The sequence below is a fragment of the Enhydra lutris genome, unplaced genomic scaffold (assembly GCF_002288905.1).
Source record: "Enhydra lutris kenyoni isolate GAN:26980312 unplaced genomic scaffold, ASM228890v2 scaffoldscaffold90, whole genome shotgun sequence".
NCBI lineage: Eukaryota > Metazoa > Chordata > Mammalia > Carnivora > Mustelidae > Enhydra > Enhydra lutris.
The window spans coordinates 1196991-1221340 of record NW_019154174.1 but is presented as its reverse complement, the minus strand read 5'-3'; the positions used below and the strand labels follow the sequence as shown (position 1 = coordinate 1221340).

Genomic DNA, 24350 nt, shown 5'->3' with positions numbered 1-24350 from the left:
GCCGCTGCTGCTGTTTTTAATTGGCATATTTTTAGAGTTTGCTTAAAAAAAAAAAAGAAAAAAAAGCAGTGAGGAAAAAAAAAAATGAACCCCTTAAAAGCATGCTCATCAGGGGCGCCTGGGTGGCTCGGTGGGTTAAAGCCCCTGCCTTCAGTTCAGGTCATGATCTCAGGGTCCTGGGATCAAGCCCCATGTTGGGCTCTTTGCTCAGCAGGGAGCCTGCTTCCCCCTCTCTCTCTCTGCCTGCCTCTCTGCCTACTTGTGATTTCTGTCAAATAAGTAAATAAAATCTTTAAAAAAAAACAAAACACGCTCATCAATTTTACGTATTCTAGGATGCATGTTTCTGCCTACTACATGGGGCACACATTTAAGTTACAGCCCTCATTTTTACCTGATGGAATTCTGAAAAGCTGTCCAATCTTCTTGAAAAAGTGAGTTGGGAGGAATATCATCGAGCTTACACTTCTTTCGTATTGACTGGAGAGTGCTGGTGAAATCAGACACGTACCTATGCGGAAAGAAAAAAAACCCGACAGGGATGTCGTCATAAACTCCTCGGCTCTAAAGACACCTGGAATCATGTGGCTTTGGGAAAAGGGCTAAGGACCCTGAGAGCATCTTTAGAGGCTCCCACCAAGGAGTCAGATAGCCTGTAAAATCTGATCACAGCAGGGTCTTCTCTGTATGGCCGGACCATCTCTCTCCCCTGGAAGGGCGGATTTAAGAGAGATGCTCAAGACGAGACAGAAGGGGAGAACCATTAAGACGAAGATTCTGGTGACCCACCAGGTGAGAGGTGGTGCTGAGAAATGACTCCCTGGCCCAAAGAACTGTCCTGACATGTCACAGGACCATGATGATACCTGACCGCCACCCAGCACACTGTAAGGCAGCTCGCCAATGCACAGGGTACTCTTGCAGGATTCCCGGCCCCCTCCCCGCCCCCCAATTTAGATTAAACAGCCAAGCTCCACAGCAGGCAGGTTCCCGGCTTGAATGGCACAGGATATGAAATGGATTCGAAGCTGAGGCATCTCCCTCCCCCCAGGCTGCTGTCTGCTCCCCCAGACCCCAGCTGCTTCCCTGCCCAACACCCAGCACAAGTACAAGTCCATCGATTCTTTCCTGTGTGTGTTTAATGTATGTGCTGTCACCAGGTTGGAAGCTCCGGAGGAACAGGGACTATGTCCTTGTGGCTCATAAGTGTCTCCAGGAAGGAGCACAGAGCTGGGAACAAGAGAGACACCTGGGAACAGTTCCTGGATGAATGCAAGACTTGCACTGGGGCCCTGAGAAAGTATCTGGGTGTCTCTGAGACTGTTTTCTCATCTTTAAAATGGACTTAACGAATGGTGTCTTCTACATTGCCTCAAGGAATTGTGATGATCAAATAAATGAAAAGGGGTTTCTGGGTGGCTCAGTCAGTTAAGCGTCAGACTCTTGGTGTCGGCTCAGGTCACAATCTCTGGGTCATCACACTGAGCCCCACATCGGGCTCTGTGCTCAGTGCGGAGTTTGCTTGTCCCTCTCCCTCCTCTCGCGCAAGCTTGCTCTCTTTTGCAAATGAATAAATAAAATCTTTAAAAACTAAATAGATGAAATAATATATACAAAAGTTCTTTGAAAAGAATAAAAGGAAAGCTGATGTGGGGTGGCGTTGTTTTCTGAGGACGTACGCTTCCTGGAACATGAACGAAACGTGTGCACGTCCTTGGGAGGGTATGGTGAGGAGGACACAGGTGAGCAGGGGTCTTATTCTCTGGAAACCACGAGGCTCCCTGAAAACCCAGGACATCTGTGTGCATCACAAGAAGCCTGACCTCGCTCCCTTCCCAAACCACAAACCCTAAGTGAGGAAAGTGGGTTGTGCCCCATAGAGCACAGACCTGAAGACAGCTTTCTTGGGGAGATCGGTCCTTGGTGGATGGGGAGGGGCCTCAAGGACCACCTGACAGAGGGATGCTGAGGAACATAATCGTGCTTCAGCGGCAGGCTGAACAACTGGGCCACCACCCCGCGACTATGACAAATGTGTCTTACAAGAAAGAGTGTGCCACCCGCCGATGGACCTGCTTGGTAGCAGCTCATGACAGCGTTCCCGGGTTGCAGAGTGGGCAGCAGAGCACTGGAGCGGGGGCGGGGGGGAGGGTCCCCAGTTCAGCCACAGTGTGCATCACATCACATTTTCATCACATTTATCCCCAGATTTTCCAATTCTCTCTCACGATCAACATCTCCAGGTGTCTCCACCACGTAAGGGTCGCTGTGTTGGGGCTTTAGTTACCCGCTTGTGCTTACTAGCCACGAGTGCCACAGGGAGGGCCTCATCACGCGGGGAAAAGACGTCAGGACACCAAGACATCCCAAGCAGTAAGCATCAGAGCAGTGAGCCTGGCAGGGCTCCAACACCAGAGCCCACACTCCGGGCATAGCTGGAAAGCCCCTGATTCTGAAACCCCTTCTCGCTTGTTATACCCTTCGACCTCACCCTGGTTCGAGTTAGGCCAGGCCCCTCCTGCCTCCCCTGCCTGCTCCGTCCTGCCGTCCCCAGTACCCCTCCATATGACTGAATGGTGTCCCATCTCAACCCCGCTCGGGTTAGCTTCTCACTGATTGCCCTATTTTACAGACAGCAGCTGCTGGGGAAGCTTCCAAATCTTCCCTTCTTGAGGTGACCTAGTTTCACCATGGCCCCTCTCTACAGTTTGAATTTTTAATATAGATTTGTGTTATTTTTTTTTTAAATGAAGGAATCTAAATAGCCAACAGAAAAACTATCTCACTCACAACAGCTGAGAAGAGCAGGGGATGAGAGAGAGGAACAGCCTTATACACATTAGTTCCTCAAGATACAATAGTAAAGGACGGGGCACCTGGATGGCTCAGTGGGTTAAAGCCTCTGTCTTCAGCTCAGGTCATGATCTCAGGGTCCTGGGATTGAGTCCCACATCGGGCTCTCTGCTCAGCAGCGAGCCTGCTTCCTCTTCTCTCCCTCTCTGCCTGCCTCTTTGCCTACTTGTGATCTCTGTCTGTCAAATAAATAAATAAAATTTTTAAAAAAAAAAGATACAATAGTTAAGGTTGATTTAAAAACTCCTTTAAAGTACGGAGGAAAGAGCTGAACATCTTCTTTTGAAGGAATAAAAGCAAAATGTTCAAAAGTGGGTATTTTGGGGCGCCTGGGTGGCTCAGTGGGTTAAAGCCTCTGCCTTTGGCTCGGGTCATGGTACCAGGGTCCTGGGATCGAGCCCCGCATCGGGCTCTCCGCTCGGCGGGGAGCCTGCTTCCTCCTCTCTCTCTGCCTGCCTCTCTGCCTACTTGTGATCTGTCTGTCAAATAAATAAATCTTAAAAAAAAAAAAAAAGTGGATATTTTTTAGCAGAAAGACTAATGGTGGGAGGAAGACTTTCACATTTTTATACCTTTACGTGTTTTTTAAAAATTACTCTAATGCAGGCACCTGGGTAGCTCAGTTGTTAAGCGTCTGATGTCAGCTCAGGTCATGATCCCAGGGTTCTAGGATCAAGCCCCAGATGGTGCTCCCTGCTCAGCGGGAAGCCTGTTTCTCCCTCTCCAACTCCCCCTGCTTGTGTTCCCTCTCTCTCGCTCGCTCTCTCTGTCAAATAAATAAATAAATAAATTTTTTAAAAAATTACTCTAATGTATTATTTTTGTTATTTTATAATAAAATTTTTAGATCCCAATAAAAAAGTTCTTTCTATCCACAAAATCTTGGTTAGTGGTGGAGACAGAAATTGGCCAATTCTGTCCAATGAGACTCACTGCTCATACTTCTCTTTCTACGGGCACACATCTGGGTTTATCTGGTTACTCCTCGATCTGAGAGCAGCGCCTGTGTCCTTGGTGGCCCTACTGCCTCCACCCTGAGCTGCCCTCCGATGGTGCTGACCACCTGCTGCAGTGACCGAGAGCTCTGGCTCCACGGACCTCAGAGCTCACAGTGGCGTGCCCAGTATTTCTGGAATGACAAGAGCTCCCTGAACTTACTATAGGAAAACAGCATTCTGCTCAATTAAAAAAAAAAAAAAAAAAAAATTCTTGTGGGACACCTGGGTGGCTCAGTTGGTTGAGCATCTGGCTCTTGATTTTGGCTCAGGTCATGATCTCAGGGTCGTGAGATCAGGCCCCACATCAGGATCCATGCTGAGTACGGAGCCTGCTTAAGATTCTCTCTCTCTCTGCTGCCCCTCACCCCACCCCAAGCCTGCACACACTCCTTCTCTCTAAAACAAAATAAGAAATAAAAATAAATTTCTTAAGACTGAGGGCAACTATAATCTAGAACAAGCTACCAAGAGAAGGGCTTTGGAGAGCCCGAGAATGTGCCTGTGTGGAAGCCGGAGACTGGAGCTTTGACCACCTGCGGGCCGTGGTGCCTGGACTGCGCAGGTCCGAGAATCCAGCCTCACGCAGCCTACTCGCTTGTTCTGTCTCCTAACTAAATGTCACTTCGCGTCCTCTTCTTTCTTCCTTCACATAGCTCTGCTGTGATGTAATTCACACACTGCACAATTCACCCATTTAAAGAGCACAATTCAACAGTTTTCAGCGTTGTCACAGAGCTATGTGACCATCACCACAGTCAACTTCATAACATTTTCATTGCCCAAAAAAGCAGTCCTGTCCCTTTTAGGAGTCACCCCCCAACCCCTCCAGGTGTCCACCTCTCCTCAGCCCAAGCCAACCATCAGTCTATTTTCTGTTTCTATCGATTTGCCTGTTTTGGACACTTCATATAGGCAGAATCATAAAACACATGGTCTTTTATGACTGACTTCCTTCACTTAGCATGTTTATATTTTTTTCATCTTATATTTTTAATTTTACATAAGAAATGTGTGAACATATGCTCCTCTTCTAAAAGTCAGAAAATAACAAATAAAGCTGAATTCCCTATGAACACCACCCTACTCCTTCCCCGCCTCCCCATCCCCCCGATGTTTTGAGTTTATGGCCTAACATTCCACACATCAGGGCTGAGCAAAATTTTCTGCTAAAGTCCAGATATTTTAGGCTTTGCAAAACCCAAGGTCTGTCCTAACTATTGAACTCTACCTTCATAGACCATAGGTAAGTGAAGGGGCATGGTTGCATCCCAATCGGCTCATGAGCTAGTTTGTTGACACCCATTCTACAGGAATATATAACGCATGTTAAAGCATTAAAATAGATCCAGAACAGGGATTGGTACTTTCGACCTTTTTTGTAAGAAAAAGTTTTCCTGAAATACGGTCACACCCATTCATTTACGTGTCATTTACAAAAGTCTCTACTGACTGCAAGGCCCACAGAGCCAAAATGCTTACCATCAGGCCCTCTGAGGAAAAAGCTCGCTGAACCCCACTATGGAAAATATACCTTATTTTTTGTATGTTCTTTTTACATACTGTATTGGACTCTACGTAATATTCTGCAACTTTTTTTCACTGGACACCATATTTTGGAGATCCATCAATGTGGATATATGTTGATCTAATTAAGGCTGTAACTGCCAAACAGAGTTCCCTTGTATGAACATGTACATTATTTAGTCATTGCCAAATTCATGGACATTCAGTTGCTTCAAATGTTCCACTATCGCTAATGGTGCTACAAGGAATATCCTTGAGATTGCCCCCTCAGGGGGATAAAAACAAAGATTGCCCCTTCAGGGGGTAGGCGGGGGGAATGCCTGAGTGGCTCAGTTGGTTAAGTGTCTGCCTTCGGCTGAATTCATGATCCCAGAGTCCTGGGACTGACCCCCCTGTCAGGCTTCTTGTCCAGTACTGAGCCTGCTTCTCCCTCTCCTCCCCACTCATGCTCTCTCCCACTATCTCTGTCTCTCTCTCTCTCTCAAATAAATAAAATCTTTAAAAAAGATTGCCCCGGGCTCAGGCACATGTGCTATTCCAGGGCTCAGAGCAGGAACACAGAACACACGCATTTTTAACTGGGGCAGACAGCACCCTCTGTGTGACCTGTCCCCACACCCAGCCTTACTTGGCAAAGAGGGATTTCAGTGCTGCCAGCAAGCCGCAGGTCCCCAGGCCGCTGGTGAATCTGACGCATCTGTCGACGGCTGCAGAAGCCAGACCAAAGAGCTTGTTCACGGAGTGGCTCAGCTCCTGCACGCAGTCAATGACTTCTCCGTGTTCCTGGTCAGCAAATATGGACAAATGAGGGCCGCCTCAGACTCAAGAACAGATGAACAGACAACATTAAGATGGAGGAAATTTCCGAACCTCCTGGCGCGTGGTCAGGCAGCAGAAACGCAGCCCCAAGCTGCGGAGCTCTTCCAGAGCCCGAGCCAAGGGCAGGACATCTACGTGGCCAGTAAGATCACACACACCAATCCCTGGGGGAAAAGCCTTCCATTTTTCACCTCTTTCCTCTTTTTCTGTGATTAAGATGGCATCTCCCCTCTGGCTCTAAAGCTAGAATTCAAATCCTCTGTATCGAACAATCCAAAAGAATGCAGCAAAAGGAAAATCTTCCTTCAGGGGCAAGAATGTAACTGAGGCGAAACGGACTTTCTAGGCACATCACTAGAAAACGGAAAAATGGCAGGAGGCAGCAGAGTTTAACTAGTGTGAGATCTGCTCTTAAATGTCAACTCGCGTCATGCTAGATCACCATAATACTGGCAACGGGAATGCCTTCCCTCACCCTCAGAGGCCCGCCCGAGTGAACCTGCCCCTGGGGCACTGTCCCTGAGTGCTCGGCTCCTGTGCCCATCTGCACCCAGGCTCTGTGAGGCTTTGAGAAGCCCAGTCTAAGATCACGGATTGGTCCTTGCTTCTCAGGGCCAGAAACCACTGACAGCAACCAAGAGAGGACACGGAGAAAAGGGTTTCTTCCCTGATTCTCCAGTCTCAAAATATCACCCTGACTATAAGCTCCTCGAGGGCAGAAAACACCACTTGTTCGTGCTTTTCTAGTTTCCAGCACTTAAAGTAATGTCAGTATGCAGTAAGTGCTCAGTAAATGCTCATCAACTAAAAAAAAGAAAAAGAATGGGGTGCCTGGGTGGCTCAGTCATTAGGCGTTGGCCTTCAGCTCAGACGGAAGACTGCCATAGTAAGAATTCATTATCTGGGAGATCATCAACTTTCCCCTCAAAGATTTAAGCCTCTCATTCTGCTGGACCTTTATCTGAGATTTTAAATAGAAAATCAATAGCATCTCCATGGACTCATTTTACACCTGGATTGCAAGAGTCCACTGGGTACTTAGAGCCCGTTTTTTGCCAGCCCCCCGTTCCCAGTCTTTGCACCCCACCCCCCTCCCTGGGGCTGGCAAACCAGAGGCTCCCTGCCCGGCCACTGGCGGGACTGGGCCATTACCAAGGGCACCGCGCTGATCTGGATGAGGACGTTCTTCTCTTCCAGGTCGCCGTACTTCAGCTGGTAGGGTTTGTATGGACCATACACAGCCTCCACCAGTTCCGTGACTTTCACCAGGTTGTAGTCATCTTGAGGGGATCAAAAATTAAAATCGATAATGAACAAAGGGGCCAAAATTGCTGGAAAGCAACGGGTGATGGTACTCTGCTGGAACTTGTCTGGTTTCACCTTAGGGGTGACTGCATTTTTGTTAATGGGCTGTGGCTGTTCGTGGAAGCTGCAGCAATCACTTCAGTAAATAACTTTGAGGAACTTGGGCTCTGGGTGTAATTTGTCTAGAGCAGTGTTAAAGATGCCAACTCCCTGCGTCCCACAACCCACCATGGCTAAGAATCATTTCAAATGATAACTCTAGTCAAGGGCCAGTTCCAGAAGTGCTACAGAGAAAAGGGTCTGCTGGAATATTTTTCCAGAACTTTAGAGACAGGATACCTCATATACTAGGCATCCCTAAAATTCCTATATTCGCCTACATAAAAAAAAAAATACAAAGCATATTTGTACCAAAAATCGAAATGGGCACCTTCCAAGACATAGCAACTCAGCTTCTAGGCTGAATACTGACACCCAAATGACTTCAGCATCCACTGATAAGCCTTGCCTGAATAAACTTTTACACTCCTGATTATAAAATGATTCCCTAATCCTCTTGTTCCTTCTAGATCTACTTGCAGGTCTTCTCTTATAAAGAAAAGATTTTCCTTTCTCGCTCTCTTTAATATAATAAATCCCATGAACTCGTAGATTCTTCCATATTCATGGTGTTATGATCCACTATTGTCGTTATCCGCTTTGATGCTCAAATTGTTTTGAATTTGGTCAGCGGTGGCCCCTTCAGGCTGCCTCCTGAAATCTTTCTGACTTGTCCCTAATCAGCCTCTGAGTGCCTCAGCTGGAATCCAAAATCTTTTCTCTAGCCTGCAAGGACCCACGCAGGCTTGACCTGAGGAGGTGAAAGAGACAGGCAGTGGCGAGTGAAGGCTCTTCTGTTCAGGCTCCCCTGCCTCCTACTTATTATGTGACTGTGTACAATGACGGAACTCTGGAGGCCTGTTTCCTCAACTATAAATTAAGATTAATAAAGGCACCAATCTTATAAGGCCTTAGTGGGGATTACATAAAATCTGTGTCTAGCATGTGGGAACACTCCATAAAAGCCAGCTCTTTTTATTTTTAACTGCCCCAGCCTTTCCTCCTTCACCATCCCCCTGGCCCCCAGCCTTCTCTCAGCTCCTTGGACACACAGGGCTCCCTTCTGGTCATATGCCGATGCTTCTGTCCGGAAGGATCTTGTTCTCCCTTATCCTCCGGCATCTGGTCACCTCCCCGTTTTTCTTCCAGGACTCACTCAGCTCAAGTCACCAGGCTCGATCAGCTTTGTTGGCTCACATATGCTCCTAGAACCACTTTGTTTTTCTTCAAAGTACTCATCTCATTTTGTAATTATACACCCATTACTATGATCATTAGATTATCTCCCACCAGAATAGATGATGGGTGACAGCAGGGACGATCTAGTTTTGCTCGGCACAGCAACCTCAGCGTCCAGCATTCCAGTACTCGTCCATTTGTAGTTGAATAGAATAAATTAAACACATTGTGATCTATCTATAAAGCAGTCACAAAAAATAATTGGACATCTACATATACAAAACACACACACACAAGTTGGGAACCAGAGATGCAAGTAGGAAGACAGAAGCTACGAACCTGTGGTGGTGGATCTGCTTTGGAACAATCTAGAACAATCCACTGTTCCAATTCTTTGGAACAAACTAGAAATATGTATTTCCTAGCTCTGTCCAACAAAAGGCCCTAGAAGCCCAGCAACAATAAGTACCCTCAGTGTCCAGACCTTGTTCTAAATACCATTTACCATTTACCACTAGAAGAAACCAGGCTCCTTGGGAAAACACAGGTCTGAGGCAGGGAAGTTATGTGTTCCTGGAATAGTTTGTGCCAAACAGCAAGAATGCACTTAAAGACTGATGGGGACACGTTGAAAAGATCCAGGAGGCAGCCCAAAGGGGCAACCACTGACCAAACTGGAAATAATTCAAGCATCAAAATGAATAGTGGCAACAACAAATCATAACACAATGAGTAAAAAAAGAATCCAGGAGTTCACAGTGATATGAAAGTAAGGAAAGGGGCCACCAGGCTGGCTCAGTCAGAAGACCATGAGACTCTTGATCTCAGGGTTGTGAGTTCGAGCACCACATGGGGTAGAGAGATTACGTAAATAAATAAAACTTTTTTAAAAAGTGAGGAAAGAAAGGGAAATCTCTTCTTTATAAAAGAAGGCCACAAATAGATGTAGAAGAAAGCAGAGAATTACGAAATCATCATTTTATAATCAGCAGTGTAAAAGTTTATTCAGGCAAGGATTATCGATGGAGGCTAAAGTCACTGGGTAAATATTTTTTGAGGATTAGTATATTTCTATGGGCTCAAGGCATCACTCCATGGGTTAATTTTTTTAAGATTTTATTTATTTATTTGAGAGACAGGTGGAGAGTGAAAGAGAGCACAGGCAGTGACAAGCAGAGGGAGAAGGAGACTCCCCGCTGAACAAGGAACCAGATGTGGGACTCAACCCCAGGACCCTGCATGATCTGAGCTGAAGGCAGACATTTAACCGAATGAGGCATCCAGGTACCCTAAGGATTACTTATGAGTTTCAAAGAGGGAGAAGTACCTTTACAATAGAGAGATCTAGTGGATACATCTACTAAGTGATTAATCCAACCATCACCAATGACTGGACATTAAGTGTCTCCTGACGTGGTGCCACAGGAAACACACCCCATCATCAATGCAGCATTCTTGCCAAAATATTTCATCTAAGTTTAATCTTGAGGAATCAATCAGACAGTTCCAGAATATGGGACATTCCACTAGGAAACTACCCTGTATTCTTCAAAGAGGTCAGTGTCTTGAAAGACAAAAGAAAGATGAGATGACTGTTTCAGATTAAGAGATTAAGGAGACAAGACAACCAGATACTATGTGCATCAACTGATCTTAATGGGAGGCAGAAGTGGGGAAGCAGCTATACTTCTGTGGAAAAAAAAAAAAAAACTTTTGTGGAACAAATGGAAAAATTCATATATTAGGTGACATTATTGAGTAAGTATTAAATTTGAGGGGTTTTTTTCCCCTCCCCCTAAATTTGAGGGGGTTAATACAGTAACAAAATACTCTATTAAAAACATATTTAAGGGGGCGCCTGGGTGGCTCAGTGGGTTAAGGCCTCTGCCTTCAGCTCAGGTCGTGATCCCAGAGTCCTGGGATCGAGCCCGGCATCGGGCTCTCTGCTCGGCGGGGGAGCCTGCTTCCCCCGCTCCTTCTCTGCCTGCCTCTCTGCCTACTTGTGATCTCTGTCAAATAAATAAATAAAATCTTTAAAAAAAAAAAACATATTTAAGGAGCAGCACCTGAGTGGCTCAGTCAGTTAAGTGTCTACCTTTGACTCAGGTTTCGATCCCAGGATCCTGGGATCGAGTCCTGCACCACACTCCCTGCTCAGCAGGGAGCCTGCTTCTCCCTCTGCCCCTCCCCCTGTTCCTGCTTTCTGTCAAATAAATGAAATATTTTTTAACGATTTTATTTATTTCTGGCATGCCTAGGTGGCTCAGTGAGTTAAGCCTCTGCCTTCGGCTCAGGTCATGATCTCAGGGTCCTGGGATCGAGCGCCGCGTCGGGCTCTCTGCTCAGCAGGGAGTCTGCTTCCCCCCGCCCCCTGCCTGCCTCTCTGCCTACTTGTGATCTCTCTCTGTGTCAAATAAATAAATAAAACCTTCAAAAAAAAAAAAGATTTTCTTTCTTTTAGAGAAAGAGGGAGAGGGAGAGAGGCGGGAGGAGTAGAGGGGAGGGACAAGCAGACTCCCCACTGAGCAGAGACTGATGTGCAGCTCAATCTCACCCCCGCAAGATGATGACCTGAGTCAAAAATCAAGGATCTGATACTTAACTGACTAAGCCACCCAGGTGCCCCAATAAATAAAATCTTTAAAAAAAAAAAAAATTTAAAGCACAGCTGGATGGCTCAGTCAGTTAAGCATCTGCCTTAGGCTCAGGTCATGATCCTGGGTCCTGGGATCATGACCCAGATCAGGCTCCCTGCTCACCGGTGAGTCTGTTTCTCCCTTTCCCTCTGCCCACCAACCTCCCCCGCACCAATGCATGCTCTCTTGCTCTCGCTCTATCTCAAATAAATAAATAAAATCTTCAAAAAAAGGTAATTAAGGATACAGAGACACTGTCATTCATAGAGAATCTGCACATGGATATAACACAAAATATTGTTTTTAGATGGGAGATGGAGAATGACCTTCCTTCTTTGTCTTTTCTGTTTTTTTAATAACGAATGCCGGTTATTTATTAATTATAAAATAAATTATCTTAAAAATTTCATTTTTCTATTGCAAAATCTTTCATATATTTCTAATCATGCCATGTACATGCATTAATTACTAAAATAGAAACAATGTTAAAGGCAAATATAAAGTCTGAAAATATTTCTGCAACATACTTGATAAAAAATGGGAAAAAAAATCCTTACTCTATAAGGATATTTTGGGGAGGTACACCAAATTTTTAACAGTGGTTACATATGTATATATTTTCCATTTGTGGAAAATGTGTATTTATATTTGAATTACTGGGAGAAAATATAACAGAAGGCTGCCAGAAGCTCTCCCTGAGTGCTGAGGTGATGAATCATTTTTATGCTTCTGTATTTTTATTTTTGCGTAGTGAATCATTTTTATTCTTCTGTATTTTTATTTTTGTGTAATGAATCATTTTTATTCTCCTGTATTTTTATTTTTGTGTGTTTCTGAAGTATTTTTAGATTTAAAGAAATACTTTTTTGAAAACCTCAATAGGAATCCTTAAAAATCAAAATTTCTGCAGCTGGCTAACAAAGCACTTCCACATCTGCTTCTTTGGAGGGCGGTCCTCTCTTCTTCAAGGACGTCCTTCACCAGTGGGAGGAAGGCGACCAGCCCTTCTGCACTTTGCCCTACCTTCATTCTACTGGGCCCTAGAAGGCAGCACGTCCTATGCTCTAGCCACTTGGACCCCGCATCCCGGTCCCCTGGAAGCTATCCACATCCCCCCGGCCTCTCCCACAACCAAGACCTGCCGAGTGAGTGAGCCAAAACACCTATGATTCATCCGGAACTCGAACAATACACACACTCCCTGGAATGTACAAAGTAATTATACACAAATGTAATTAAAGAGAATAACTATTAAATAAACCAAGGTAGTGACACACAGCAGCCAAATGGCAGAACAAAGCTTCCTGAAACGATTTCCTGATTTGACAGCAGCATGTGTCACGAGATCTGTGCTACTTAAAAGTTTATGATGCTTTTAACTTACAGGGGACACAGGTAGCATACCACTGCTGTGTTCCCAAATAGGAATCAGGAGTGCTTTGTTCCCAGATACAGCTGGGGAAATGCCCAGTTCCCCAATTACCACCCTTAGGCCTGACATAGCCTCCCTGTCCTTAAGAACTTGCTGGTGCCCCATCAAAAAGCTCCTCTAACCTATCTGTTCTCTTAACTTACTTTTTAGGTTGAGTTGTCTGAGGTTTTATGATGCCTCAAAGGGAAGAGGACTCCACCCTCCCAAGGTAGCCGGCCGCCAACTCAAGGCTACCGATGTCCAGCTACCTCATTTATATTCTAAGCCCCTGCCGATGTACCCATCCTGTTCGCAGAGCATACAAAGCCCCTAGGTAGCACTGGGCTTGGTTAACAGGCAACAACCATTTCCACAATGGCCATGCTTTCCTGGAAGCGGCTTCTGTATCTGCTGAGAAGGAAAACAAGGATCCCTTCCAATTCTGCAAGATCAGTCATCTAGAAGACAGGAAAACCCAGGCCCCAGAAGCTTCAAAAAGAGCAAGTGAAGACAAGCCAGAAGGAATGTTTACGTGGGTGGGGGAGCTGCGCCATCTCCAATCCCTTGGCAAAGTGGGCGGTGGCGTCATAGAACTCCAGCAGCTTGAGAAGCTCCAGCTCAGGCCCTGCCCTCTCCAGGCTGGAGCTGAGGCAGTTGGGCAGAGCGGGCAGCAAGGCCCCCAGAGTCTGAATCAGCAGCACGGTCACCACCTCGTGGGGGTTCTTGAAAACCTGCAGCGAGACAGAGGTATCGGTGTTAGCACACAGGGCCAAAGAGGAGCACACCTGTTAAAGAAGCAGTCTCTTGGGCTGCTCTCAGAGCAATCCCTCCAACAGCTGGAAAGTGACCTGGTCAAGAGCTTTAAGCCCCAACTGATCCTTATCCCAAACTTGAGCAAGCTCAGAAGGCCAAGTAACCGGCAGAACGTGCAACCTGTCCAGAACAACTGGCTACTTCATGTCTATCACTGGCCCCAAGTGCCTCTTTCCCCATCTGTCACGCAGGGTATTGAGATGGCCACCCAAAACTGGCCAGCGAGGACTGTGTGGATGACAGTGCAGAAACTGGGAGTATGTGGGAGGTGGGGAACAAAATGGAATTAAAGAAGAGCAATTCGCTGAGTCAGGGCTGGAGGACATCTAGCCAGATTTGTAGAGCAGCCCACAGCCACCTCTCCCCTTGACACAGATCTTTGGTAAAGATGGATTTATCTTTTATTCTAAGGACCACCAGGAAGAGTGTGTGCAGGGCCTTTAAGATTATAGATTTAGTTATTCGCTAAGAGTCTTTTCTTTTTCTGTTTCATATACTACTGATCTCTCGTGGGCAAAACTGGAAGAATGTATACAGTACATTTAGAGAGGGGTTCTGATGGACACCCCTGTCTGTGATGCTTTTTTATCATAAAAATGCTGTTTTATCATAACATAACTTAAATACGCACAAACATGAAAACAAGATATAACGCCATTCCCAGGTAACTCTAATGCCAAAAAAGGTATAAGCTTAAAACCTGTAAGATCAATAAACTCAAATTTTTAGGAGAAAATACCCTGAGAGGAAGGAAAATGAAAGCACAACGTCTCCAAAGTTATGGGACACAGCAAAAGCAACACTAAGAGGGAAATTCATAGCTTTAAACACATACATTAAAAAGGAAGAAATATCTCAAATCAATAACCTAACTGTACACATTAAGCAAAAAGAAAAATAAGAAACTAAACCCAAAGTTAGCAGAAGGAAGGAAAAAATAAAGATTAGAGCAGAGGTAAATGAAATAAGGAATAGAAAGTAATTTTAAAAATCAACAAAACTAGTAGGTTCTTTGAAAAGACCAACGAAACTGACAAACCTGGTATCTAGACTGACCAAAAAAAAGAAGCTTTCAATTACTAAGATCAGATATGAAGGTGAGTACATTTACTACAATTTTACAGAAATAAAAGGGATTATAAGAGAATATGATGAACAATTATATGCCAACAAATTAGATAACTTACATGAAACAGACAAATTCCTAGAAACACAATTTGCCAAAACTGATTGAAGAAGAAACAGAAAATCTGAATAGTCCTATAACTAAGTAGGAAGGAGGCAGAATCAGTAATCAAAAACCGTGTTGCCCCAAAGTTTACATGTTGAAGTCCAAATCCCCAGTATCCCAGAGTGTGACTAGCTTTGGACCTAGGAGCTTTAAAGAGGCAATTAAGGTAAAATGGGTCATCTAGGTGGGCCCTTAGCTAATCCGACTGGTGTCTTTATAACAAGAGAAGATCAGGACACAGACACCAATAGAAAGAAAGCATAGGTAGAAGACTGCCACCAGCAAGCAGAGAGAGGTCTCAGAAGAAATCAACCCTGCCAATACCTTGATCTTGGACTTCTAGTTCCCGGAACCATAAGAAAATAAATTTCTATTCTTAAACCATCCAGTCTGTGACATTTAGTTATGGCAGTCCTGGCAAACTAATACAAAACACTTCCTAACTCATTCTATGAAGCCAGCATTAACCTGATACCACGGCCAACCAAATACTAAAAGAAAATTACAGACCATTTCCTTATAAATACACAATCAACAATACCCAACAAAATAATAATAAACTAAATTCAGCAACCATATTAAAAAGGATTATATACCATAATTAAGTAGAATGGATCTCCAAAATGAAGAGTGGCTCAATATATAAAAATTAATCAATATAATGGACTACATTAATAAAATGAAGGGAAGAAAACACACGAACATCTCAGTTAATGCAGAAAAAAGCATCTGATAAAATCCAACACATTTTGTGTTAAAAAAATAAGATAAACAAACAACAACCAAAAAACTCAATAAACTAGGACTAGAAAAGAATTTCCTTAACATGATAAAGGTCACACAAGAAAAACAGCTATCATACCCTATGGTGAAAGGCTGAAAGCTTTTCCCCTAAGGCCAGGAACAAGATAAGTATGCTATTTTATTAACACAGTATTGGAATTTCTAGCCGGAACAGTACAACAATAGAAAGAGATAATAGGCATCTAAATTGTAAAGGAAGAAAAAAATTATCTCTGTTCATAAACTATATAATCTTATATATAGAAAACCCTAAAGAATTCACACACACAACCTGTTAGCATTAATAAATTCAGCAAAGCTACAGGATATAAAATCAACAAACAAAAATCAGTTGTGTTTCTATACACCAGCAATCAACAACCCAAAAAGGAAATTAAGAAAACAATACCATTTATAACAGCATCAAAAAGAATAAAATGCTTAGGAATAAACATAACCAAGGAGCTAAAAGACCTGTTTGCTAAAAACAATGAAAAACTGCTGAAGAAATTAAAGAAAACACAAATAAATACCAAGACCATCCTGTGTTCATGGACTGGAAGACTTAATACTGTTGGAGCACCTGGGTGGCTCAGGCAGTTAAGCGTCTGCCTTTAGCTCAGGTAATGATCGCAGGGTCCTGGGATGGAGCCCCACATCAGCCTCCTTGCTCAGCCTGCTTCTCCCTCACCTTCTGCTGTTCCTCCTGCTTGTGCTGTCAAATAAATAAACAAAATCTTTAAAAAAAAAAAAAAAAAGAGAGAGAGAGAGAGAGGGCACCTGGGTGGCTCAGTGGTTTGAAGCCTCTGCCTTTCAGCTCAGGTCATGATCCCAGGGTCCTGGGATCGAGTCCCACATCGGGCTCTCTGCTCAGCAGGGAGCCTGCTTCCCTCTCTCTCTCTCTCTGCCTGCCTCTCTGCCTACTTGTGATCTCTGTCAAATAAATAAATAAAATCTTTTTTTAAAAGAAAAGAGAGAAAAGAAAAAGAAGAATGACATTGGGAAACTCTCACTTCCAGATCTCAAAACTTACTACAAAGGTACACTAATCAAAACAGTGTGGCACGGGTATAAGGATAGACACATAGTCCAATGGGATAGAGAGCCTAGAAATAACCCATCACATACAGGGTCAAATAATTTTCAACAAGAGTACCAAAACCATTCAATGGGCAAAGGACAGACTTTTCAACAAATGCTGCTCTGAAAACTGGATATGAACATGCAAAAGAAAAACACTGCAACCTTACTTTGCACCATTACAAAAAAATTAATTCAAAATTAATCAGATCCAAACATTAAGAGTAAAGTATAAAAATCTTAGAAAAAACATTTGTTTGGATGCCTGGGTGGCTCAGTCAGTTAAGCATCTACTCTTGGATTTGGCTCAGGTCATTATTTCAGGGTTGTGAGACTGACACCACATTGGGCTCTGCGCTCAGTGGAGACTCTGTGGGATTCCTTCCCTCTCCCTCTGTCCCTCCTGTTTGTTTCCTCTCTCTCTAACATAAATAAGTAAATCTTAAAAAAAAAAAAAAGAAAAAAACACTGGGGGGAAAATCCTCATGCCCTTGGATGTGGCAATGATTCCCAAGCATGACACCAAAAGCAGAGGCAACAACAACGGAAAAACAGATAAGGGGCACCTGGGTGGCTCAGTGGGTTCAGCCTCTGCCTTTCAGCTCAGGTCATGATCCCGGGGTCCTGGGATTGAGCCCCGCATCAGGCTCTCTGCTCGGCAGGGAGCCTGTTTCCCTTCCTCTCTCTCTGCCTGCCTCTCTGCCTGCTTGTGATCTCTGTCTGTCAAATAAATAAATAAAAATCTTAAAAAAAAAAACAGATAAATTGGGCTACATCACAATTAAAAACTGTGCATGAAGGAACACTGCAAACAGACTAAAAAGATAACCCATGGCATGGGAGGAAATACTTAGAGATCATATATCTAATAATAAGGGATTAACAGCCCAAATACAGATCAAACTCAAAACATAAAACCAAAAACCCAACTCAAAACTGGGCAAGGACTTTAACACGTTTCTCCAAAGAAGATGATAAAAGTGGCTGATAAACAAGTGAAATGGTGCTCAGCGTCAGTAGTTCTTAGGAAAACACGAATCAAAACCACTTCACATCCACTAGGACTGCTATTATTTTTTAAAAAGAAAGAAGGGAGCACCCAGGTGGCTCAGTCGGTTAAGCATCTGCCTTCAGCTCAGGCCATGACCTCAGGGTCCTGGGACTGAGCCCCACATCAGGCTTCCTGCTCAGCAGGGAGTCTGCTTCTTCCTCTCCATCTGCCCCTCACCCTCTACACATGCTCTCACACTCTGTCTCTCAAATAAATAAAATATTTAATAAACAAAAGGAAAAGAAAATAACAAGTGTTAGAGTTGATGTGGAGAAACTGGAACCTTCATACATTTGCTGGTGGGAGAGTAAAGTGTTACAGCTACTGCGGAAGACAGTCTGGCGGTTCCTCAAAAGGTTAAAAAAGATGTGATCCGGCACTTCCATTTCTAGCTGTACAGCCCAAAGAACTGACAACAGGGACCCAAACAAGTCCCATGTTCACATCAGCATGATTCACGACAGCCAAAAGGTGGGAGTGATCCAACTGTTTATCAACACATGAATGGATCAACAGAACGTGGCAGGTACACTTAATGAAATATTCAGCCACAGAAAAGGAATGGAAAATTCCAGTATCTGCCACAACACGGATAATCCTTGAAAATATTATGTTAAGTGGAATAAGCCAGACACAAAGGACGGGTACTGTACAATTCCACTTCTAAGAGGGATCTAGAATAGGAAAATAGAGACAGTAGAACGCAGGACACCAGGCCATGGGGGAGAAGGGCTTGGGGAGTTACTGCTCAACAGGCACACAGGTTGGGATGATTAAAAAGTTCTGGAAACAGTGGTAACAGTTAATCAACACTGTGAATATGCTCAATGCTGCTTAACTGTACACTTAAAAATGGTAAATTTTATGTTAGATACGTTTCAACACACACACACACACACACACACACACACACACACACAAAAGTCATTTCAAATTTAAAACCAGTAAAACTCAAAATAACGGGACAGATGAAGATGATACCCCGCAACTAAACCTTTTCATCATTAATTCGACCTGACAGCATAGGTTCCTCTGAGCTCCCAGCCGCCTCTACTACTCCGTGATGTGTGAGGATTCCCGTACTGCTTCCATCTCTAGGCAAACTACCAGCTACTAAGGAAACATCAAGTTGGTTACGGCATTAAACAGAATGCACTTGGTGCCAGTGCATACATCACATAAGTACTGAGTTTGTCCCCAAGAGAACAGGGACACCAAAGTGGATATCACCACGAATGCACCCACTCAATCACACGACAGCCACTGGTCCTACGGCGATCATGTACGTAATCCAAACTACTTTTTTTTTTTTTTTTAGATTACTATAATAATAGAGAACTCACAAAGCTTCAGTGAACACCTGTTCAGTTTGAGAAACATCCCTGCTGGAGTCTGAGAGACAAAGAACCAAACAAGCCAACGAGGAATGAAATGACGAAACTATGGGAACCTCCCCAATTCGTATTCCTTGAGCGACAGTCTTCCACCCGTCTCCTGTACAACACAGTTGAGGCGGGCCACTCTTCCTTGGCATTTAAGTGTCCCAAACTAGAATTCATTACTGTCCCCGTGACCTTCCCAGACCTGCTTCCCTCAACTTGTGTATTTCTGACAGTAACCTCTCCCTTCCAACACAATGAAAATCTCCCCTCGGACTTTTCCGTTATCAGTTACTAGGCCTTAACAACTGTCCACTCTTCTTGAACTGGATGCCTTTTACTACGTTTCCATCACGCAAGGCCAGACAAAGTTCCTGCCTTGTCTCCAACCTTTCCTCATCAGATCACTGCCTATACTACCTCCAAATTCGTTATTTTTTAAATGTTATTTTTAAGACTTATTTACATTTTAAATATTTAAAATTGCAAGATTCATCAGTTACTAACATCCTGCCACAACTGCTTTATTTCTCTCTCTAACACAGGTCTAATGCAGGCACCTCAGCATGTACCTCCTAAAAACAGGGCCATCCTGGGGCAGTTGGTTGTCTCAGTCAGTGGAGCACGCGACTCTTGATCTTGGGGTTATAGGTTTGAGCCCTATGTTGGGTGTATAGATTACTCAAAAATAAATTCTTTAAAAACAACAGCAGCAACAAAATGGGGGCATCCTCTTACATCACAACACTACAAGTAATCAAACTTAATCTTGAAATAATACCTTTATGGTCCAAGTTCAAATTTCCCCAACTATCCCTATATGGCTTTTTTGTCATCATGCAGAATCCAATCAAGGACCATGGAATTACATTTAGTTGTCATTCTTTTTTTGTCTCCTTTAATCTAAAATCAACTCAACTTTTTTTTTTTTTTTTTTTTTAAGATTTTACTTATTTATTTGTCAGAGAGAGAGGCACAGCGAGAGAGGGAACACAAGCCAGGGGAGTGAGAGAGGGAGAAGCAGGCTTCCTGCTGAGCAAGCAGCCCGATGTGGGGCTCGATCCCAGGACCCTGGGATCATGACCTGAGCTGAAGGCAGACACTTAACAACTGAGCCACCCAGGCGCCCCAACTTTTTTTTTTCTTTCACCACACTGACATTTTTGAAGAATCCAAGACAACTGTTTCACGAAATGGTCTTGCATTTGAATGTGTCTGCGTGTTTCCTCATGATAGCATTCAGGGTTAAGCCTTTTGGGCAGGGAAACTACACAGGTGATTGTTCTGACACCAAAATCATCCTTAAAACGGCAACGTCATCACTCAGTCTGTGGCTCGAGACTCTCACTACCTTCTTGAGAAAGCCACGCTCCTGCCTTGGCTCCACAGTTCGTCTGCCGTGTGGCTCCGCTGCCCACACACACAGCTGCACCAACACGAACCCTCCTGTCTCCAGCCAACGCAGTCCCTTCACTGTCACTGAACAGGCCAATGTCAGAGAAGCATCAAGAGCTTCAGCCGCCACTCAGCCCAACGTCCGCATCTGATAGAAGAAACCTTTTGCTGCAAAAAAAAAAAGGGACCCAAGGAAGAAAGGAAAATGGACCTTGTCTAGAAAAAGGTATCCTGACTCCTCACCACGTCTGGTGAAGAGGGACTGTGCGGTGAGGATCTCCTTCACTCTCGTCTCCTACTCCCATGACCTGGGGCAGGGGAAGAATTAAACTAAGTCACTCTGTTCTAAGGAGCTCTAACCGGTGGGTCCGCTGAAGCTATGAAGGCAGATCCTAGACCTTCAGTAGCATTTTTTTAAACGCGTCTCAATTAAAACACGCTGGGTCCCTTACACTCAGAGGTGTCCCCCGGTCCTCGGAAGTGATGTGGCGAAAGGATTCTCTGGTCATGGGTCAAAGAACCACCACAAAGTTCCCAGACTTACCAACTTACCGACTAGGGCTTCAGAAATCAACCTCAAGAGCCCACCTGACAACAATCTGACCTGACCTTACACTATACAACAAGACCAATTTCAAGACGGACCACAGACGTTACTGTAAAAAGTAAATAAGCTTCTAGAAGAAAACACAGCAATCTGGGGGTTTGTAATAGTTTCTTACAAAACAATAAAAAAAAAAAAACTGGATAAACGAAGCCTCATCAAAATCAACACCTCTGTTTAAGCCACAGACTGGAAAGCAGTATCTACAAAATATATCTGACAAAGGACTTTTAGATTTTATTTATTTATTTGTCAGAGGGAAAGAGAAAGAGAGCGCGTGAGATCACACAAGCAGGCAGATGCGGAGAGAGAAGCAGGCCCCCTGCCAAGTAAGGAGCCTGATGTGGGACTTGATCCCAGGACCCTGGCATCATGACCCGAGCCAAAGGCAGCGGCTTAATCCACTGAGCCGCCCAGGTGTCCCTGGCAAAGGACTTTTATCTGAACTATAGAAAGAACTCCTATAACTCAATAAGAAAAAGGCACATAAACCAATTTTCTGTAATGGCCAGAAGATCTGAACAGACACCTCACAAAGGAAGATATAAGTACACTGAGAAGGTGCTCACCAGCCTTAGTCATCAGGAAAATACAAATTAAAACCACACTGAGATACTACAACACACCCACCAGAATGGCTAACTTAAGAAAGACTGACATCACCTACCATTGGCAAAGATGTGGGGCAATCGGGACTCTCGCGTCCTCGCTGTGGGAGTATAAGAAGTACAACCACTTTGGGAAAATGTCTGGCAGTTTCTTATAACTCTAAACATACACCCCCGCCTGATGACCCAGCGATTCCACTCCTAGGTATTTACCCAAGAGATATGAACATGTGCATCCACAAAAATACTTAGAGAACAATGCTCATTAGCAACTTCATTCGTAATAACCCCAAACTGAAACCATCCCAAGTGTTCCTCAATGTAAGTATGAATAAACAAACTGTGGTCTAGTCATGCCACGAAACAGTATTTAGCAATAAAAAGGAACAAAGTACTGATTCACGCAATAGGAATAAATTTCACAAACATGCTGAATCCAAGAGGCCTTACAGAGAGAACACATACCATACAATTCCATCTACAGAAAATTCAGTTAACAGGCTACTAATTTATGGTGGGAAAATACCAGAACAGTGGTTACCATCAGGGGTACTGGTATGAAGACCGACCAGGAAGGAGTAAGAGAAACTTCTAGAGTGATGGTAAATGTTCTCTACATCTTAACAGAGATTAGATTACATAGAATTTGTCAAAAATAAATCAACTGGGACACCTGGGTGGCTCAGTTGGTTGAGCGGCTGCCTTCGGCTCAGGTCATGATACCAGCGTCCTGGGATCGAGTCCCTCATCGGGCTCCTTGCTTGGCAGGGAGCCTGCTTCTCCCTCTGCCTCTGCCTGCCACTCTGTCTGCCTGTGCTCGCTCTCGCTTCTCTCTGCCTCTCTCTCTATGACAAATAAATAAATGAAGTCTTTAAAAATAAAAAAAATTAAAAATAAAATAAATAAATCAACTGGCATACTTAAGATCAGTACATTTCACAATTTTATCTCAAAAGAATAAGGGAAATAAATATTGAACTCTAGTTACTAATATGTATGTTTAGAAGTAAATGATGCTTACAAGTTCCTTGAAATCAATCAAAAAATAAGACTAATGAATGGACAGATACATGGAGAGATGGATAGGTTTATAATAAAGCAAACATAGTGAAATATTCATTGCAGAGTGCACGAAGTGGATATATGGGCGTTCACTATACAATCCTTTCAACTCTTTCATATGTCAGAAGTTTTTCATATTAAAATACTGGGGGGTAAATCAGAAGGGGAAACATTTACTGTGGTGTCTTTTGTTTTCTTTTGCATTGTACTAAGCTTCAGGAGATGACGGCTTCTTATCATGCTTACCTCTTGAAAAGGAAATGGGCCACAGACAAAAGGTATAGACTAGCACAAACTCACACCTTACAAAATTTAGAATGAGGCCTGAACACAAGTCTGAAAAGTCTAAATCCTTTTTCTGAGATGATGAAGGGCATTTGCACATGCGGCCGTGAACTGGTTTTATCCTCACGACATGAGAGACAGCAGAAGAGGCAAGGGCACAGAAATGAGTGGGCATCGACAGGGTCACTGAGAAGCGACATTCACATAAACGCCGAGGAACGACTACAGGAGGCTGGGTTTTGTGTTGTTGTGACCTAACTGAGTTCTGCTGGCTCCAGGGGAAAGCAACAGGGGTCGGAGCAGAACACTTTACCAGTGGGAGGGACACGACCCTGTCTGGGGGGTTCTCTCCAGCTACAGCTGAGCTCATTCCAATGGGGGACAGATGCACACTGTAGGACGAGCTCACAACTCACTCTGAAAGCAAAAAGACAAAAATCAAGCCACACAGGCCCAGTGAGTCACAGCCTCTTCTGCTCTCAAAGAAGGAAAGAGGATCTGGGGCACCTGCAGGCATCCAGACAAAGGAACAGTGGTTCATACCCCAGAAGGCGGAAAATGCCACACCGAGAGGCTCTGGGAAAATAAATGACGGCAAGTGTCCACTGGCAATGAAGTTCCTCTGCCTCATCGGTCCCCTAAGTCAGAGAGCACCTTTCAAACTGCACTCTTCCTCCAGCTCTGGGTGTGCTGTGCGAATAAGGGAAACGAACTCTAGGCCAGGTACGTTTTACCTGAAGTTAAGATAAAAACAATCTTGTTCGGTCAAACAGCACCTGACCAAGGGCCTCCTGCTTCTAGATCAGGAGATAATGGCCTTCAGGAATTCCACAGGCTCCCTGGCTGAACACCATGCAACGCTGTCACATTAGATTCTATTTAAGATACAGAGAAACACGATAACAAGAGTCTTAAGGAGACCTAAAGGTTTTACTGCCTTGGGTTTCGAGGCGTAACTTTAACTCCTTTGGTGAGGGCAGCAAACAGGGAGATGTTCCGAGCAGCAATTAAAGTGGGGAGACACCATTCCCAGGGCAGGCGCCCATCCCCTAGGACCCACGCGAGCGGTTACCTGCGTTGCCCACTGGATTTGCGTGTGCCAGGCCCCGAGCAAGGCATCATAGAACCCTGTGAGCTGCCGGTCCAGGGGGAGGTCACTCTGGCACAGTTCTTGCCAGGTCGCTAAGAGCTGCGCCTGCAGAGGCAGAACAGAGGGGACCTCGCTGAGGAAACAG

The 24350-nt window shown here is 44.3% G+C and overlaps 1 protein-coding gene across 2 annotated transcripts in view; it reads right to left on the bottom strand.

The window, feature by feature from the left end:
- The window catches only part of LOC111162314 (component of oligomeric golgi complex 7), an 80834-nt gene that overhangs the window by 30450 nt on the left and 26034 nt on the right, over positions 1-24350 (bottom strand). For both annotated transcript variants that reach the window (XM_022526654.1, XM_022526653.1), the window contains exons 6-10: positions 24188-24310; positions 13357-13555; positions 7347-7474; positions 6004-6158; positions 395-511 (exon numbers count right to left, since the gene is read on the bottom strand). In XM_022526654.1, coding sequence (XP_022382362.1) covers positions 395-511; positions 6004-6158; positions 7347-7474; positions 13357-13555; positions 24188-24310 — 722 coding nt within the window. The remainder of the gene's footprint in view (positions 1-394; positions 512-6003; positions 6159-7346; positions 7475-13356; positions 13556-24187; positions 24311-24350) is intronic.